This window comes from Oryzias latipes, chromosome 16 (genome assembly GCF_002234675.1).
Source record: "Oryzias latipes chromosome 16, ASM223467v1".
Taxonomy (NCBI): domain Eukaryota; kingdom Metazoa; phylum Chordata; class Actinopteri; order Beloniformes; family Adrianichthyidae; genus Oryzias; species Oryzias latipes.
Window position 1 is genome coordinate 29,121,077 of NC_019874.2, and position 17,058 is coordinate 29,138,134.

A 17,058-nucleotide genomic window follows, 5' to 3' on the forward strand; every position below is an offset into this window, starting at 1 on the left:
GCAACTGGTCCAGTCTGTCTCCGCTTCAGCATCAAACGCTGACCAGATGAGACAACCTGACACACCAACTCATTCTGATTTATTCTTTGAAACACAACAAGGGGAGAGCGGATCCTAATTTGGCACCTTTTTGACCCGCTGGATCACGGTCCACTATAAAAAAGAAAGAGGGGGGAAAAAGTCTCTCTTTGTGTGGTCCTGCACACAGCGGGAGATGGCGCCTATCAAGTTTCCCTGCACCCGTCAGTTTTTCTAACTTAGATCTGAGAAAAAAATCTGCAAAAATCTGTCAATAAACAAATGTCAGAGTTGAAGGAGGCGATTAAAAGTAGTTTTCATCCGCCCGGTCCTGTTTCTGCAGAACAGAAATCTGCAAAATGAATTTGCAGCTTCTCCAAAGAAATGAAATATTTTCTTTTTTTTGAGGCGGGGCGGCATAAAAATAACTGGACTTCTTCCCTGCAGTGAGTCTCCTGGTTAAACCAACAGGTGTAGTGTTGACTCACAGCAGCGCGTCTCCTTAGAATCGATGAAATCTGCGGCGTGTCGGCTGAACGCGATCAGAGCAGCGCTGACCTTGCAGAGGAAACTCACAGCTGTGCTCTCTGCTCGCTTGCAGGCTCTGAGCCTTGAACAGTTTGTCCGGCCCTGACGTTGCCCTTTGCCCCTTCGTCATCCTCCTCAGCCTTCACGTCCAAAACACCAGGCTCGCACAGAGCCGACGCCTGAGGAGGGAGAAAATGTGTTTGAGTAAAAAATGAATGAGAATAAGGTGATCTCAGAGAAGGAGCCTGTTACGTGTTGGTCTGTTTGAAATGTTTCCAGATCGTCTTCTGCTTGAAAAGCTGCCAAGCGACTCGTTTAATCTCTGCAGGCACGAGGAGAAGGCTACTTAGGTCTGCCAGTTCTGCTGCCGAGCTGCTTCCTGCGGCCTTCGAACCACCAAGGGTTGCCTAAGAGCTCCAGCAGCCTGAAGATCTCCGTCAGCTCAAGGAGGCCACCTTGAGTACAACGTGCACGGATGCATTTCATGCTTCTTAACGCCGAGGACGCTCCACCCTCGCTGAAACTTGCTGCTGTGTCAGGAGTCCTGAGCGGCGTGGAAGACTAGTGATTTTGTTGTTTTGTGGTTAAACTGACAACAAGTCATTGTCTCCCTCACAGCTCGGAGACCATGTCAGCTGCAGAAAACTGTCCAGCAAAAAGAGGGTGGCAAGAAACTCTCCTTCCAAAAACCTTCAACCATGTGGTCTTTTTTTTAAACGTATTAATATCAATTAGGTTTTTATTTATTGATAGTTTATTTAACCAGAGGCAAAATCCAGCCAATTTAGGAACCTTTTTTTCTTTTATTTCAGACAGTCCTGATAAAAGATCCTCTGCCACAAAAATGGCTGTTAATCCCTGAAATTAAGTAAACAACATTTTGTTTTTAAAAAACTTTCAATTTGGAATTAAAAACACTCAAATAACCCCTTAAAATTCCAGCCTCGTTCCGACAGAAGATCAATTAAGAAAAAAAACAGATGATTTTGTGAACAAAAAGAGGGAGTCTCTGCAGTTTTGCACGGTTAAAGACAAATGTGGGAAAATCAAAGCCCAACAGCGTTGGTCGAACCCATTCGAGTGGTGGTGTCAGCAATAAACCTCACAGCAAAACACGGAAGCTGAAAATTAACTGCTTGAAGGTTTTGCTATCAACAAATTAGGTTTAAAAAGTATTTTTTAGTTTGACTTTGGCAGATTTAGATGTTTCGTTCTGAACGTTTTGTTCTGCTTCACAGACCGACCCGTCTGAAGACGATGAATGAAACACACAGATGTGTTCCTGTTGTGATTATGTTCAGCTTTGAGTTGCCTTTAAAGTTTCTCTGATTTCTGAGCCCAAACGTGTGACGTCCTCTGAGCTGACTTCATCTCTTAATGGAAAATGTGAGTGTTGGGGTTGGTTTGACTGTTCTCCAACCATAAACCACAGAAGCAAGTCAAACTTTCAGAGCCTTTATTTCACACACCTTTAGATAAATTAAAAACTGGACAGACAGACACCAGAGCAGTCAGGTTTACTGGGGCGGCAGCAGGGCTTTAGACTGGTCCACCACCTGCTGGAAAAGCTTCTCCATCATGTCGGTGAGCGGCTTGACCTGCTCGTGGAAGTTGTCGGTCAGGGGCTTGACGTGGCTGTTGAAGTTGTCGGTCAGAGGTCTGATGTGCTCCTCAATGTTGGAGATGTAGGGTTTGACCTGCTCCTGCAGCTTGGTGGCCTCAGCCTGGACCTGCTCCACCAGAGGCTGGATCTTAGCCCTGCTGTCCTCCATGTAAGCCCTGGGATGGTGGAGAAGTGAGTCAAACCAACGGGAAAGTCTGACGGTGGTCAATAAACAGTAGTAAACCGATGGAAGGAGTGAATCGGTCTCTTACTGGGCGGTGCTGGTCATCTCAAGCGCCTTCATCTTGTCCACCATCTCCTGGGTTGCAGCGGTGATGCTGGCGGACATGTTCTCGATCAGCTGGGTGAGCTTGTCCACGTTGGACGGGGCGTCCCGCCTCACCAGAGACACGGCTTCACATCCTGACCACACAGGGGTTTTTTTTCAGGATTTTTAGCTTTTATTTCTCAATTCTTCTGCCTACTTTTGTTTTATTCAAAACAAAAATTAGCAAAATGCCAAACACTTGAACAAAATTTTTTTGTTTGCAGAATTCTTTCAGATGAGTCCGTTCTAAATAAATGCAGAAACGTTGAGTGGCTCCTCATTTCTTCAGATTTTACCAACACGTCTACTTGGGGATTCTGTTTTTAATCTGAAGGCCTCTGAAAAAGTTTTTTTTCAGACGTTCAAGTACAGGACAAAGTGTTTCTTACCATGAGTGACCGCCAGCACAACAAGGAGAGCTGCAACACAGGAGAACGCCATGGCTGCTGATGAGAAGGACCAACCTAACAGGAGTCAAAGGAGTGAGAGGAACGCTGCAGCAATCAACTAAACCGAGAAGAATGCAAACGGGATAAGGTTTGGAGAAGGAGGGATGTACCTGAGCTCCTGCAGGGGTTCTGGACCTGATGGTACCTGCTGTCAGACAGCTGCGTCCTTTTATAGCGGCTGAGGATGAGTTAATCATGGCTGTGCAGACTTTAATCACTTCCAGCATTCAGAAGAGTCGACACGAGAACAATCACTGCTCCGGCTGGACCTTGAAGCTTGATTGCTGCGACAGCAAACATACAAAGTCCACGCCGACTGATTGAGTGGGAAAGAAATTATTCATGACGTTCTGGTCGCTCTGACTCAGTGACTCAAGCTTAGAAAAACCTGAACTTTTGATTCCATGTTTGATTAAATCTGAAGATACACTCAAAGTTCAAACTTCTGATCAGGTTAACTGAATATTGAAAACTGCAGTTTACTTGATCTATTTGTTTGCACTTTACTGTCCATCATTTGGGTTCTTTTTAAAAGTAGATCTTTTAATCATGCAAGATGTGTGTTCTCTTTATTTGATTGTGATTCGGCCAAACAGGCATGTAGAATCAAATATTTTTAAGAAAGGTTTAAAAAAATGCTTAAAAAACAGGTTTCCACAAATCTCTTAGAGTTTTGATGTTCTAACTCATAAACGGTATACTCTCAGCTTTTTTCAGGGTTTGAAATCTGATTTTTTTTATACCAGCTCAAGTATTTTTGATTAAATCGGAAAAATAAAGAGTATTTTATAGTAAATCGACACAGACTTTCATTTATTTTATATAACAATTAAAAACACATAAAAACTCACGAGAACTAAAAAATCAAAATACTAGAGTGGAGACTGAAAACAAAACAAAAAATACTTGTTAGATTTTAATCCCTCTTTCACATGTTTCTATTTTAGGATTGCTTATATTTTTTTTACTTTTTTATTACTGTTTTGGATCTGATAACTTTCTAACTGGTTAATTAAAAACCAAGATAGATTAGAGACAGAGCCGAGTGAAGTGAAAAATATTTTCTGACTGAGCTTTTTTTTTGTATTCCACTGAAAAATCTCGATTTTCTGGATATCCTGGAAAGAATGAGAACCGGGGACAGACAATTAATCTAAAAGATGAAGCCACTTTTGCTTGTCTATAAAATAAAATATTGGAGGGAGGACAGTGACTTTTAGAGTAGAAGTTGTAGTATTAGGATCTGTTGCCAAAGTTTTTACTTTTCAGACATGGAAGCAAAATTAACAAAAGACAAAAATAAAGAGATTGGAAAAAGGAAGGAAATAGCTATGAAGTTGGCATTTAATCAAAAAAAGCAGATTTACTCTTTTATTCTTATTTTATTTCAATTGCTTTCTTTTGTCCTGTTTGTGGATTTCCGACATTGGTCTTTTGCATTTCCGGGTTGAACACGTGTTCCCTCCTTTATCAATCAGCTGCTGATAAGCTCATTGATGAACCAGTGCATATGTGTTCATGCTCCTCAAAGTCATTTGTTTTATGTTTTCATTTATCGTTCACAAGTTTAGAAATCACCAATAAAATGACTTTATAATTACTCAATGAATCCCAATGTTTCTTGAAAGTCCTGTCTTTGTGTGCACACTTTTCTTTGTTGCTTTGTCACTGCAGCATGCAAGGTTGTGCATTGTGGCATCGCTATGGTAACCTGCATATCTTTTGTGGTTTCGCACCCATATTGTACTCCAGGAACAAAGAAGTGATCACAAAGAAAAATCGTATTCCTCTCCGACAGATGTTTGAAATGTGTTGCTTTGTGGAGCATCTCAGAGACGGCGTTTGTGAGTTTCTGGAGTCTGCTGTGCTTTGTGTGGAGTTTTCCTTTTCTCAAAGCACACTGAAACTGTGAAAATCTTTATGCAGCCACGGATGAATCTGCCGTCCTTTGTTTGTTTGTTGGGAAGTCTTGTGATGATTGGTAGCGGGCTGAATGGGTGTGCGTCTTCATCTGGAATGATGATTGACCCGCAGAGATTCTGCACAGCTCTACAGGTTCTGGTATGTGGCTGCGTGATAACACAAACAACAACTTGCTAGCACAACAGTTCAACATCCACTAGGCTAAAGGTCAGGTCAGCTTTAATATCTTCTTACAAAGTGGTAAGAAACCCTTCAATCTACTGTGGACTAGCTACACACAAAATCAAACGGAATTTTAACTTGACAGATTTATACTTTAAATCCAAAATTGTTGTGATCATAATCTGTTTTTGACAGAATGGCGTTCGGGCTAAATTTTATTTTTTTTGTTTCTTTTGCACCACAACAGTTCTGCATGAATGGATTTAAGCTGGCGGACTGGATCATGTGACGGACCACTCTGCTTTTTTTTTTTTTTTTCAGGAAAATCCTGATAAACGTTAAACCTTTGAATGCAACACTTTCATTTAGGGGGTTTTGTGTATTTGGAATAATTGTTGTGTGTAGTTAAAATAGTTTTAGGCTTTTTTAAAGTTTTACTGTAGTTTCGTTTGAAATTTTTCTTGGGTATTTTAACTGTTTTAGGTTTTTATTATTATTATTTGTTTATATGCATGACAGTTGTTAAGATTTTTTTTTTTTTAATCATTCCTCCTCCTGATAAAAAAATAGATGATGGTAAAAACTATTTCACCCAGAAAGCTGAAGTTCTGACTGTAGCAATGAAAATAATATTACAATTAATTAAGTAATGATTAATCTAATAAATATGTAAACAGTCGTGTAAATCACAAATATTGTATCAATCACAAATATAAACTTCTGTGAAACTCTTGAAGTTTGCAGACAACACTACAGTCAAATGCCTTACATGTGCAGTCATGCTCTTATTAGTAATAAAGATGATTCTGATTCTAAAACCTTGACATCAATATTAACACAGAATGTACTAATAATAATTATGATAGAAATTGCAACTCTAATATTAATAACAAGTATAGTCACAATTTTAATAATAGAAATGCTATCCCTTGCAGTATAATAAAGTATTTTAAATCATATTTTTGTTGTGTGAATGTTGACACTAATGTTTAAAACAAATGTATACATTTCTCATTGTTCTCATTATATCAGTGATGACACTAAATATAATACCAAGATAACAACAATTTTCAATTCTTGAAAATATATGGCATGGAAATTTTAACAATGCTATTAATAACAAATATATCATTAATTATATTGCATTAAATTGTCCACACTAAAGTATAAAAAATCATGATTATTTATTAATATCATGATTGAGTAAGTAAGTAAATTTTATTTGCATAGCACCTTTCACAGACAAAGATCACAGGTTAAAATATATATATATATATATATATATATATATATATATATATATACATATAAAAACATAAAAGATAAAAAGCACAAACCACGTAAAACAATCATCTCAAGCCCAATGAAAGCAGTTTCAGTTAAAATGCTTTGCAAAAATAAAAAGTTTTCATGATGATAAATGTAAATTATTTCATAAGGGATAAATTAGAAATCATGATTATTAAAACATAAATTATCGTTTAATATTATGCATTTTTACCAGTAACACATGTGATATTAATCATGAATATTATAATAAAACTCTGCACTAAAAATTAATAACAAAAATTTCATTTTCAAATAAAAACTCATTATTAATCTTATTATTATATTTGACTAATTTTATATTAATAAATGCAAATTTTCTTCATCTCCTATTTTTTCCCTGTGTTATTAATCAAACAAATTTAAATGTATCTCAGTAACATCTCCAAAAGTCTTAATCAGAAAGCTGCATGTTTGTATGAAAGTTGTTGAAATCTGAATGTTTTTTTTTATCTAAAACTCCTGTAATATGTATGCTACCCTGGCATATCTGAAGTTTACTTAGCAAAATTGTGTTTTGTATTAAACTTACTTACGTTTTGTACAATAAAGTTTAAAAAAAAATCTTTACGGAAGTTACGTACTCAGACTCTTTAGTGATTCTCCGTGCGCATGCGCTGTTCGTACTCAGTCAAACAGACATCATGGCGGACGTGTTGGACCTTCATGAGGCGGGAGGAGAAGACTTTCCTATGGATGAGGATGGTGACGGTATTGCGTTGTTTTACACAATTAGAGGCGGACGCACCGCAGTCCTGCCAGCCAAATAATGAAATTCAAATAGCCGCACGTGCGGTCAGAATCACGCTCAGCCCAGACTGCGTGTTTGTTAGCGGGCCGCAGCCGTGTTAGCATCCAGCTAACTCAACGAAAGGCGGTCATTCATCCACTTAGCGAGCCTCTCAGCGGGGGTGCAGCCGTCTGTGTTTGCGAGGGCCGCTTTTAAAATGTTAATTATTTAAACGGACTGTATTTTTCTCTGCACGTTAAAGCTGTTTTGTTTTCTATTAAGCTAGCGCTAGCATCCATGTTAGCCAACGGCTACATGCTGTTAGTGTTGCGCAGATGAGAGAAAAAACGTCGATTTAAAAATTGCACATTGTTCCTAAAAAAACAACCCAAAAACACATATAGTTACTCCATTTGAGAACTTCATAAACTAAACTCTTGTGAATTAAAGGAAACTGAAAACGGCGTCCTTAGGCTTTTATTCGTCTGTTTGCAGAAAGCATCCACAAGTTAAAGGAGAAAGCCAAGAAGAGGAAAGGACGAGGTTTTGGTGCAGGTGAGCTTTCAAAGCATTTTTCCCTTTATTTTTCTTGACTTCTTAGGGTTTGGTTTTGATTCTAAGTTTTTGATTCCAGATGATGGGGCCCGGTCCAGAGCCAAAGAGGACTATGATACTGTGGAACAGGACGGAGATGAGCCTGGGCCTCAGAGATGTAGGTGTTACAAGTGACCTTCATGTTCAGATAGAAGCAAATTAACAAGCTGTAGTCACACTTAGATTGTAAAAAATCTAAGATCTTTGTGTGTATTTTTTTTTATTTTATTTATTTAATTTGATTATAGAATAAATGGTCAATGTTGTGCTTTTCTACCTTTACTAAGCCACTAAGGGCTTGAAAGTCCCAGTCCCATGCACAGTCACAGCCTGTAACCCCCACGAGCGTTGTGGGGTTTAAGTGTCTTGCCCAAAAGACACGTCCACACATGGGCAGGCAAGGCAGGAACTGAACTTTTGATTGAAGGTCTACCTCTGCATCACAGCTGCAGATAACTAATTTAATTTAACCTAAAGTTCATTGTTTAAAAGTTATAAATCAGTTTCACGGCTGCGTTTTAATTTTGACCTATGCAAAAACTAAAAAACTGCTCTGAAACAATGCAGACTTTTACTTTTGAAACTGCGTGAATGCCAGCAGGTCAGGTAAACTCATCTGCTTGTCTTGGTGTGGAGACTGGGGGGTTTGGGTGTCTGATGCCCTGTTCCCTCCCCTCTCTGCAGCTGTAGAAGGCTGGATCCTGTTTGTGACGGGCGTGCACGAGGAGGCCACAGAGGAAGACATCCACGATAAGTTCTCAGAGTTTGGGGAAATCAAGAACCTCCATCTTAATCTGGATCGCAGAACTGGCTATCTGAAGGTGAGTTTAAACCATTTCCTTTTTCTTTGAACACATTTTGTATTTTAAAGACACAACATTTGGATGTCAAATGTTGCTTATGTTCCAATGAACATCTAAGCGGAAGAAGTGAATATTTGATCAACATTAAAAACAAGCATTTAGGCAGTAATTATCAGAGGGAAGGATGGAAGTCATCATATTAATGATGTGGAAGATTTCATTCAGTAGGATTTAATCATATATTTTATAATACTTGTAGAAAAGAAAGTTGGTTGCTAAAATAAGGCTGTTGTGTTCTCAGAACAGTTGCGTGAAGGGGTTAAGAGAGAGCCTGGACTGCCCTTTTGTAGCAGCACTTTAGTTTCTGTGAAGTGAAGCTGATATTTAAGAACAGTCGTATGAAAAACAAACTATTTCGGCTTTATTATTACTGAGGGATTTTCTTTCCGTCTTATTGGTGTTTGGCCGCCACTAAAGGCTAAAATGCTCAGTGTTGAGTCTTTGACTTTTCCACCAAAATAAAAGCTTTGGCATAATTCTGGTCTAACTGCACGACACAAAAATGGATGAGAAAAGCATTTGGGGGGCCGTGAGAAGAAGAGGGTTGACCTTTCTGCAGTTTGTTACTTCACGGTCTGCTCAGTGAAGGAGGAAACCGTCTGACATCTGCACTTTGTGATCAGAACTGTATTATAATAATTGTCAGATTTCAAAGGGTTGTTTTTCAGTTTTAAAACGAGTCTGAGGATACTTAAAGCCTGACTGTCACTGTATTTTCACTCAAAAAAAATATGTTTTTCTCTTTTGGTGCAGTGTTTTTCAACCAGTTTATAACTGGAAAAAAATTCCATTTCACCTAATTGGGCTAAAAAAATGTTTTCCGTTAGCAGGATATCAGTTCTGTGTTCATCCGAACAGACCCGGCTTTTCCACTGGAGTATTTAGAAATGTCTGCTTTGGTTTTATTGGTTTAGTTTAGTTTGTCATTTGCATTGTTTACCTAACATACAGTATAAACAATTAATTAAAAAAATAGGCAGAAGCATATGAAGCTTATTATATGCCTGTCCTTCAATGTCCAAGTTAATCAGTTTAACAAACCAAAAAGTAGGAAACAGTCCTTAATAAATGGAGACAAGTAAACAAAGTCCTTCTACATCTGTGTTTTGTAACCTTTAATATGTTTTAGACTTTTTTTCTTTTAACTGAGAATTACGTCATTTTAATTCATCGCTCAATTCCTTCCATTATTTCACGTCAAGAACTGAAACACATCTTGTCTTGACATTAGATCGAACATTAAACCTGTTCAAAATGAGAAAGACCCCTTAAATTATACTGACCAACTCTTCAATAGTCTGTCTTTTTTGGAACTAAATTACGTTTAACTCTATAAACAATTTCTAATACTTTACTGTAAACAATATCCTTTATTTCTAAACGTTTAGTTAAACTAAATTAGGCCTGCACACTAAATCGCAAATTTGTCGTTAACCCAATATCATTCAGTCATCTTCTATACCCTTTTTTGTCCCTGTCGGGGTCACGGGGCTGCTGGAGCCTATCCCGGCCACTTGTGGGTAAAGGCAGGGGTACACCTGGACAGGCCGCCAGCCTGTTGCACATCACACACCCATTCACACTCACAGCTAGGGACAATTTAAAGTAACCTATTAACCTATGAAACGTGTTTTTGGACGGTGGGTGGAAGCCGGAGTCCCTTGAGAAAATTCACACATGGCACGGGGAAAACATGCAAACTCCACACAGAAAGGTCCCCCATTGGGGTTCTGGTTCAGATCCCCCAGCCGGGACCTGAACCAGGAACCTTCTTGTTGTGAGGCACGAGCGCTAACCAGATCGCTGACGCAATAACAAATTTTGCAATGCCCCTTTGCTAAAGGTTGGCTAAATGTCTGATAAATGGTAACCTTAAATGTGCTAAAACAATATTATGGCAGCTTGAAGTAACAAATCAAATAAATCCTTTTATGCGTTAAGATTGACCAATGGGATGGGGCCCTTTTATGTTAGATGCTCACCTGCTATGTAGACAAGGGTCATTTGGAGTAAATAGGATTTCAGTTATGTTAAATGTAAAATAAACTGTTGCAGTGAAATGGAAATCATGGTTTTGGTTGTTCGTGTATCGCAAGTTAAATCGTCATCGCAATATTAATCACTTGTATCGCAAATCACGAGTTTTCCTCACATTGCGCAGCCATAAACTAAATAATGATTCAATGATAGTTTCTCCTGCATTTCCCCAAATATCTGCACAATATGAAAGATACGGGACAACTATTGATCAGTAAATAACATACAAGCTCTGTTCAATGCATCTCTGGTTTTGAACAGTCATTGATAAAAGATCTTAAATAAAATAAATGTATGTTTGTGTTCATTTGATTCTTAGTCAAGATACTTTGATAAGAATGACTGTGTATGTTTTTGATTTAGAAACTGACATAGCACGTTCAGTAAATTTGGGATAAATAGTGTCTGACTGTAAAACGCTTGGGGAAAGTTGCATCGTCAGTGGCGTCTATTGTGCTGCATGTTTCTTAGCCACAAGGGGGCAGCACGTCTTTGCTGTTAAAATAAATCAACCCTTAGGAAGGAATTGTTCATTTTCGTGTTTTATAAACAGAATGAACTTTTTGTCCTAATAAAATTTGCATCTTTAAAGTAAAGTTAAACATAACAAGCTAATCAATTGTAGTATTTTTTTTTTGCAAAACATTTGTTTTAAACTCTGGTAGATTCAAATGTTTTCATGTTAGCTGTGTAAAATCACAACAATAAAAACAGATGTGATTTGCATCCACCTGTTCTCAGGGCTACGCACTGGTGGAGTATGAGACGTACAAAGAGGCCCAGGCGGCCATGGAGGGGCTCAACGCTCAGGATCTGATGGGCCAGCCTGTCAGTGTAGACTGGGCATTTGTCAGGGGGCCCCCCAAGAACAAGAGAAGGTATTCATGTGCATTTTTATGTATTTGGCTGTGGTTGTAGTAACACACACAGTACAGTTTTTCTTGTACAGTTCTGTTTGACTTTTTTGTTGAAGTCTAGTGGGTTTTATTATGTTCCAGGTTATTTTTTCTGATATCTTTAAGTTTTGGTGTTTGATTATATACGTCTAAATGTTATTGTACCTCAAAGGTTGTAAACATTTCTGTTATTCCCTGTTTATTTCAGGACCGGTGGGCGGAGACGCAGCAGAAGTCCCGACAGGAGGCGGCGTTAAACACCATCTTTGGCGCGTGATAGTTGGAAAGTTTTTGTTTTGTTTTGTTTTTTGTCACATCTTCAAATGGAAAGTTCAAAGTTATTGTAGTATGTTTCTTAGTATCTGTGCTTTACATCCACGTGGAAGCAAACACCAGGATGATTTGTTTAAAATTGGATAAAAACTGGGTTTTTGTGCATCTTTTGGCCAACTTTTGTTGCACCATGTCAATTTTTTTTTCCTAGTTTGCTCTTTGTGACCTGGATTTTATTCCATTTTTTTATTGGCTTGAACTGTATTAAAGTTTTAAAGTGGAAATACATTTCCAGTGTGGTTTCTTTTTTTCAATTGCATAGTTTACATCCGGGATGATCTCATCCTGTGAATGGCGACGCCCCCGTGAACCCCGAAGCACCTGTCACTCTGCCTTCAGTGCTGCGTTCATAGGCTGCTCGGACAAAAGCCCTGTCCCTTTATTTGTCACGCAGCCAATCGGCAGACTAACGTTTCACTCCGTCCTTAAGGCTGAACACTCATTGGATATTATTGACGTCAATCAAACGGACGCGTCAGCGGGATTGGGTGATTATCAGTTGGGGGCGGGGTTAATCGCTAGTTTGACGTTGTTGTTGTAAGTGGTGGAGAAATTACTTTGTCGCTTGTGGTCCGGTCTGGGATTCTACACTGAATTTTTTTTTTTTACACCTGTGATGCTGGTAAAAAGTTGAGCAGTACTTTTCCTGGAAACTTCCATCCCACACACAAGTCGATGTTCGCTGGAAAACTCCCCGGCGGGACGATGGAAACATCTCCGAGGCCGTCAGAGGTGAGCGGTAAAACGATACTCTAGCACACTACTAGCTTTAGCAAACGTTAGCCGCTGATTAGCCTGGCTTCGGTAGCCACTTGCTAGCCAAACGTAACGGTTTCGTCTAGTCTCTGACAAATGCTCATCTCCTCTGTTTCCATCTTCAATTACAATTCTTCTTCTTGCACTTGTCTTGTTTGGCAGGCTAACCGGGGAGGGGTACGTTTTCCCCCCTCAGAAATAAAGTTTAGTCAGGAGGAGGCTGTGTGGCTACGATTCAACAACCCCGTTTGAACGCCTCAAATGCGTTTATGTAAGCATGTGTATTGTCTGATATTTGAAAGAGTAGCCACGGCCACTATATAATCTACCCACGAGTCCAAACGATGGGTGGGTTTCCTCCATCTAAATTCCTGCAAAAGAGGCGATCAGTTCTGTTTTTGTTTTTTTTTAGACGTCCGTTTATATTGTTCGCCTTTCTTGTGATAATCGTAAAGAAATACTTGCAATGTTTTAGTCCTCTTACACAGCTGTCGGCACACTACAGCCCGGCCGGTGCGCTTTTGCGGTGCATGCGTGATGTAACCTTTTATTTAAGGAACCGGCTTAGCGGGAGAATGCCAGAAATAACTGTTTACATTCCGGCTCCCGGACTCCTCGTTTCTCCGAGCTCCCCCTGAAGCGGACGCGGTCGGCTCCGTCCACCGTTCCTTCTGAAATCTCGCCTGGTCATCGGGTTCGTGGTTTTATTAAAGACACCGTCCTGTTATTTGTCAACATGGCCACGATGAGAGGGGATTAGGTTTCCTTTGCTCTTGAATTATTGAGACGTGGTTGTGGACTCAGTCTTCTTTGGGTCGCTGGTAGTCAAAAGAAGTAGGACAGATAGTTGTGTTGCTTTCTGCAGCCCGGCCACACAAAATAAACAGAGCAGAGGTCATCTAGTTCTGCTGCTCACGTCTCTCCATCCTTTGAAGAAACCCAAATGTGTAATCCTCTTTCTTCCTTTCACTTTTGGAACATCAACCTGATGGAGATTTGCTGATCAACACTGATGCTGACTGGAACAGGACCTGTGCCTTCAGTCACTCAAACCAAATTCAGCTCACTGAAAGACCCGCCTCCATGAAACATGTTCTTGTCGCATTTGCTAAAGAAAGTTTAGCGTAAAATCTGAGCATTTCTTCATTCATATTGGATCACGAGCAGAAACAAAAGCTTGTGACATAGGACCTACAATGGTGGGCCACAAGCTCCCTGCCCCGCTCCATTCTGATGCATGCATCATCTTTACCCCTTGTGCTATCTTAGATGACCCCACCTTTACATTAACGTGTTATTCCTACCATGACAAAGGTGGATAAAGGTGGAAAGATTTCATGGACACCAGTGAGGTTCACAAACCATTGAAGAAAAAAGCTTCTAGTGGGTCTGGATGACCCAATTCCCAATGTTAAAGTGCCTAGGATAGCACAAGGGTTGCTGATGATCGAAGTGGGACTTTAAGCATATTTACAAGAATTTGGAAGTGTGGTGAGATTAGAAGAATCCTTTTATATGTTTTTTTACATATGGAAACATCTTTAAAGTCCAACTCTAATCATTTTTTGATCTCTTTTAAAGCGTTCCCAGTGTTTTTTTTTTATCTATGCCGCGTTTTCCCTAAACTAATAAAATAACTGTTGTTGCAGTAGTTCATTAGAAATTGGCCTCTAAGTTGTGGGCGGGGCTGTTGGAACGCAGTAAGCCCACCCCTTATTTCCTGTCATCCATTTGATATGCTCTCCTGCTAGCTTACAGCCCCTCACACCCCCAACCTAACACTACTGGTGCTACAAAAATGGGGAGCACTATTGAAGCTATCCAGATTCCTGCTCAGACGAGGAAAACAAAGACGTCCCTGTATCTGTTTGTCTCCCAGTGGATGCATCAGAATGGAGCGGAGCAGGAAACTTGTGGACCACCCAGTTTGTTTTCTACATCACAAATATGGTCTCTATTAAAGGGCATTTTTTCATCTGCTCCTCATTCACAACATGCTGAAGAAAAAATCCTCAGAAATGCAATTTCAAGCTTAATTTTCTTTACATATGTCCACTATCATGAGAAAAATGCTACAGGAACATGATAAAAACATTGGAGCGGGTCTTTAAAGTGGAGGACTTCTTACATGTTTATGTCCATTTCACGACTAGAAGGGTCGGAACTACCCGTGTAAATCTAAAGTCTGTATTTGGACCTTTAACGTCCTTTCTGCTCAATAAGAAGCCATCTTGGGTTTTGTCCTGTCTGATCAGCAGTGCTGCCTGTCAAATCCAGAATCTAGCGCGAGCAGTGACGCTGCAGAGCCCGTGTCTGCGTGCGTGACGGCCTGGCCGTCTTCAAAAAGACCTCAGAAAACATTGCATTCATTGTTTCAGTTGCAACGAAAGCACTTTCATTTAACATTTAAAGCAAGGTGTGGCTTTCGTTTTCTTTTCCAAGCAAGCAACGTAAAAAAAAGACGAAGAGCATTTCTTCCAATGCACATTTTAGTTCCTGTTGCTGCTTCAAATCAGACATGAGTTTACTCTCAGCAACATTTGCATACCTACCTGCTGCACTTTAACTTTCTATCTATTATTTAAATTTGTTGACCTGTATTTAAAGTTGTGGTTGGGACTATTTACATTTGAAATGGGATGCAGTCAGCAGTTTAGTGTTAACTTGAATGAAACAGAAGACATGAGAAATGGCAAAAGCTGTAAGATGCGCCAATTAAAGATGAAAATAGCAGCAGAGCGGATGTTGACGTGTTTCTTTTTTTTTGCTGAAGTTAAAAAAAAACAGCAGGAGTGAGCCTTTTTGAGACAGATCTCCTGGAATCATGAAGTCCCCATACGTGCCTTTCTCAGCCGGATCTCAGCAGTCTTAAGTCATAGAAACCCGAAAGGATTTGTCAGATGTGTTGGACCGTTTTATGCTGCGTTTAAACTGCGTGTCATGAGCTGACTGTGCTGCTTCAGAACCGCACATTAAAGCACGGAAAGCGGGACGGCTTCTTAAAGCAGACGTTTAGTCGGCTCCCGTCTGTGAGCGAGTCAGTTTTGACAGTTTCCAGAAGATTTCTGACTCAAAGTCTGATTAATATTTAAAAGTTGATGCTTCTTTAGGTTGGTAGAGGACAGAAATCTTTTTCTTTTAAAGATAAAATCTTAAAATAGTGCACCTGTTTAAAGAAGTCAGGTGCACTAGAAGCGATTTAATGAGTTTATTCGTAATTCATTTTATTTATTTATGTATTTTATTGGTTCCCACACAAAGGAGACTTTAGTATTAGACCCCCCCCAGCTCCCCAATGCTTCCATAAAGTTTACTAAATTATCAGCAAAAAGGTATATTTTAATTTAATCTTCAGCCTCACACTGATTTTTCCCCCCTTTAAATATTATCAGTCTTGTTATTTTTTTTATTTTGCTACCATCTTCCCTTACATTGAAACAAACAGGTGTCAGTTATTTAATTACAGTAAAATTAGGCAAACCCAGCTTTTTCCTGCCCCTCAAACTGCATTCTCAACAGCTTTCTTTTCTCTCTGTGCTTTAAGAAACACCTTTGACCAACGTTTTGAATCGACTGACTGGATATAGAGTTCTGTAAACTTGTCATCAAGCTGACACATTAAAATGTTTTGTTTGAAAGGAATAGTCCTCCCGTTTTATGATTCCTCAAATGAAACGACCCCACATCCCCATCTCTTTACGCGGCACGTAGGCTACATTCACACTGCAGGGCTTAATGCTCAATTCCAATTTTTTGGAAAAATATCTGATTTTTTTGCAAGGCCGTTCACATTTCCAATTAAATGTGAACTTTTGTGATCTCCTGTGTGACCGTGAAATGACCCAGAAGTGACCCGCATGCACAGAAGAGTACTCAGCGGTGAACGACATCACTCGTTGTTTGCGGAAGTAGCTAATGTTTTTTTTTTTTTTTTTTAAACCTTGTCCTGTCCAACAGCTGGGCAAACAGATGAGAGCTGAGGGCCTCTTGTGTTGGACATATTTTACTTTAACAAGAGGGGTTATTAATCTTCAGACAAACCAAAGGTATGTCTGAATAAACCCCTTTTGTAATTGAGGCCAAACTTTATTAATTTCAAACATGTTTGAAGATCTTTGGTGTTGGACCGGACGGAAAAGGAAAGAGGGGAAGAAGAGAGAGGGACGTTAGAAAGAGGGGGGGAAGGAGGGTGATAGTAGGAGGGGAAGGGGGATAAGACCATGAAGCAGCATAGAGCAACAAGTTTACTGGTTGTTAATCACCATGGTAAGGCTCAAATGCAGTACAAAAAGGGCGGAGCCTGTCCACACACACACCCAAGTGTCAAACACACCTGCTAGTTGCAAAAATGTCCATCTGTCGACATGTACACAAAACAGATAGTGCTCACACGCATACTTATGCCTTAACACCAACTAGTGTGAAACATTTCAGTCATTCAGTCACGCAAACCGCCAGTGCAAAGGTGAGCCAACACCCGTGCTCAGGTGAGTGCTCATGTTCTTCTAATAT

At 39.6% G+C, this 17,058-nt stretch overlaps 3 protein-coding genes across 4 annotated transcripts in view; 2 read left to right on the forward strand and 1 right to left on the reverse strand.

The window, feature by feature from the left end:
• Positions 1 to 1,985: 1,985 nt before the first annotated feature.
• LOC101173251 (type-4 ice-structuring protein LS-12) lies at positions 1,986 to 3,079 on the reverse strand. The gene is made up of 4 exons (XM_004078375.3): positions 3,037 to 3,079; positions 2,867 to 2,941; positions 2,422 to 2,572; positions 1,986 to 2,325 (listed from the first exon to the last, which is right to left on the reverse strand). Exons 2-4 carry the CDS (start codon positions 2,916 to 2,918, stop codon positions 2,064 to 2,066), a joined length of 465 nt encoding a protein of 154 aa, XP_004078423.1. The 5' UTR covers positions 2,919 to 2,941; positions 3,037 to 3,079; the 3' UTR covers positions 1,986 to 2,063.
• Positions 3,080 to 6,933: 3,854 nt separating this feature from the next.
• Positions 6,934 to 12,017, forward strand: rbm8a (RNA binding motif protein 8A). 2 transcript variants are annotated; one of them, XM_011485632.3, is made up of 6 exons: positions 6,934 to 7,048; positions 7,563 to 7,622; positions 7,702 to 7,779; positions 8,346 to 8,482; positions 11,303 to 11,439; positions 11,666 to 12,017. In XM_011485632.3, the coding sequence occupies exons 1-6, from the start codon at positions 6,982 to 6,984 to the stop codon at positions 11,712 to 11,714; spliced, it is 528 nt and encodes a 175-aa protein (XP_011483934.1). In that variant the 5' UTR covers positions 6,934 to 6,981; the 3' UTR covers positions 11,715 to 12,017.
• Positions 12,018 to 12,045: 28 nt separating this feature from the next.
• otud7b (OTU deubiquitinase 7B) overlaps positions 12,046 to 17,058 on the forward strand; it is a 34,371-nt gene continuing 29,358 nt past the window's right edge. Inside the window, exon 1 of the mRNA XM_023964106.1 lies at positions 12,046 to 12,522. The gene's annotated coding sequence lies outside the window, so the exon portion shown is untranslated. The remainder of the gene's footprint in view (positions 12,523 to 17,058) is intronic.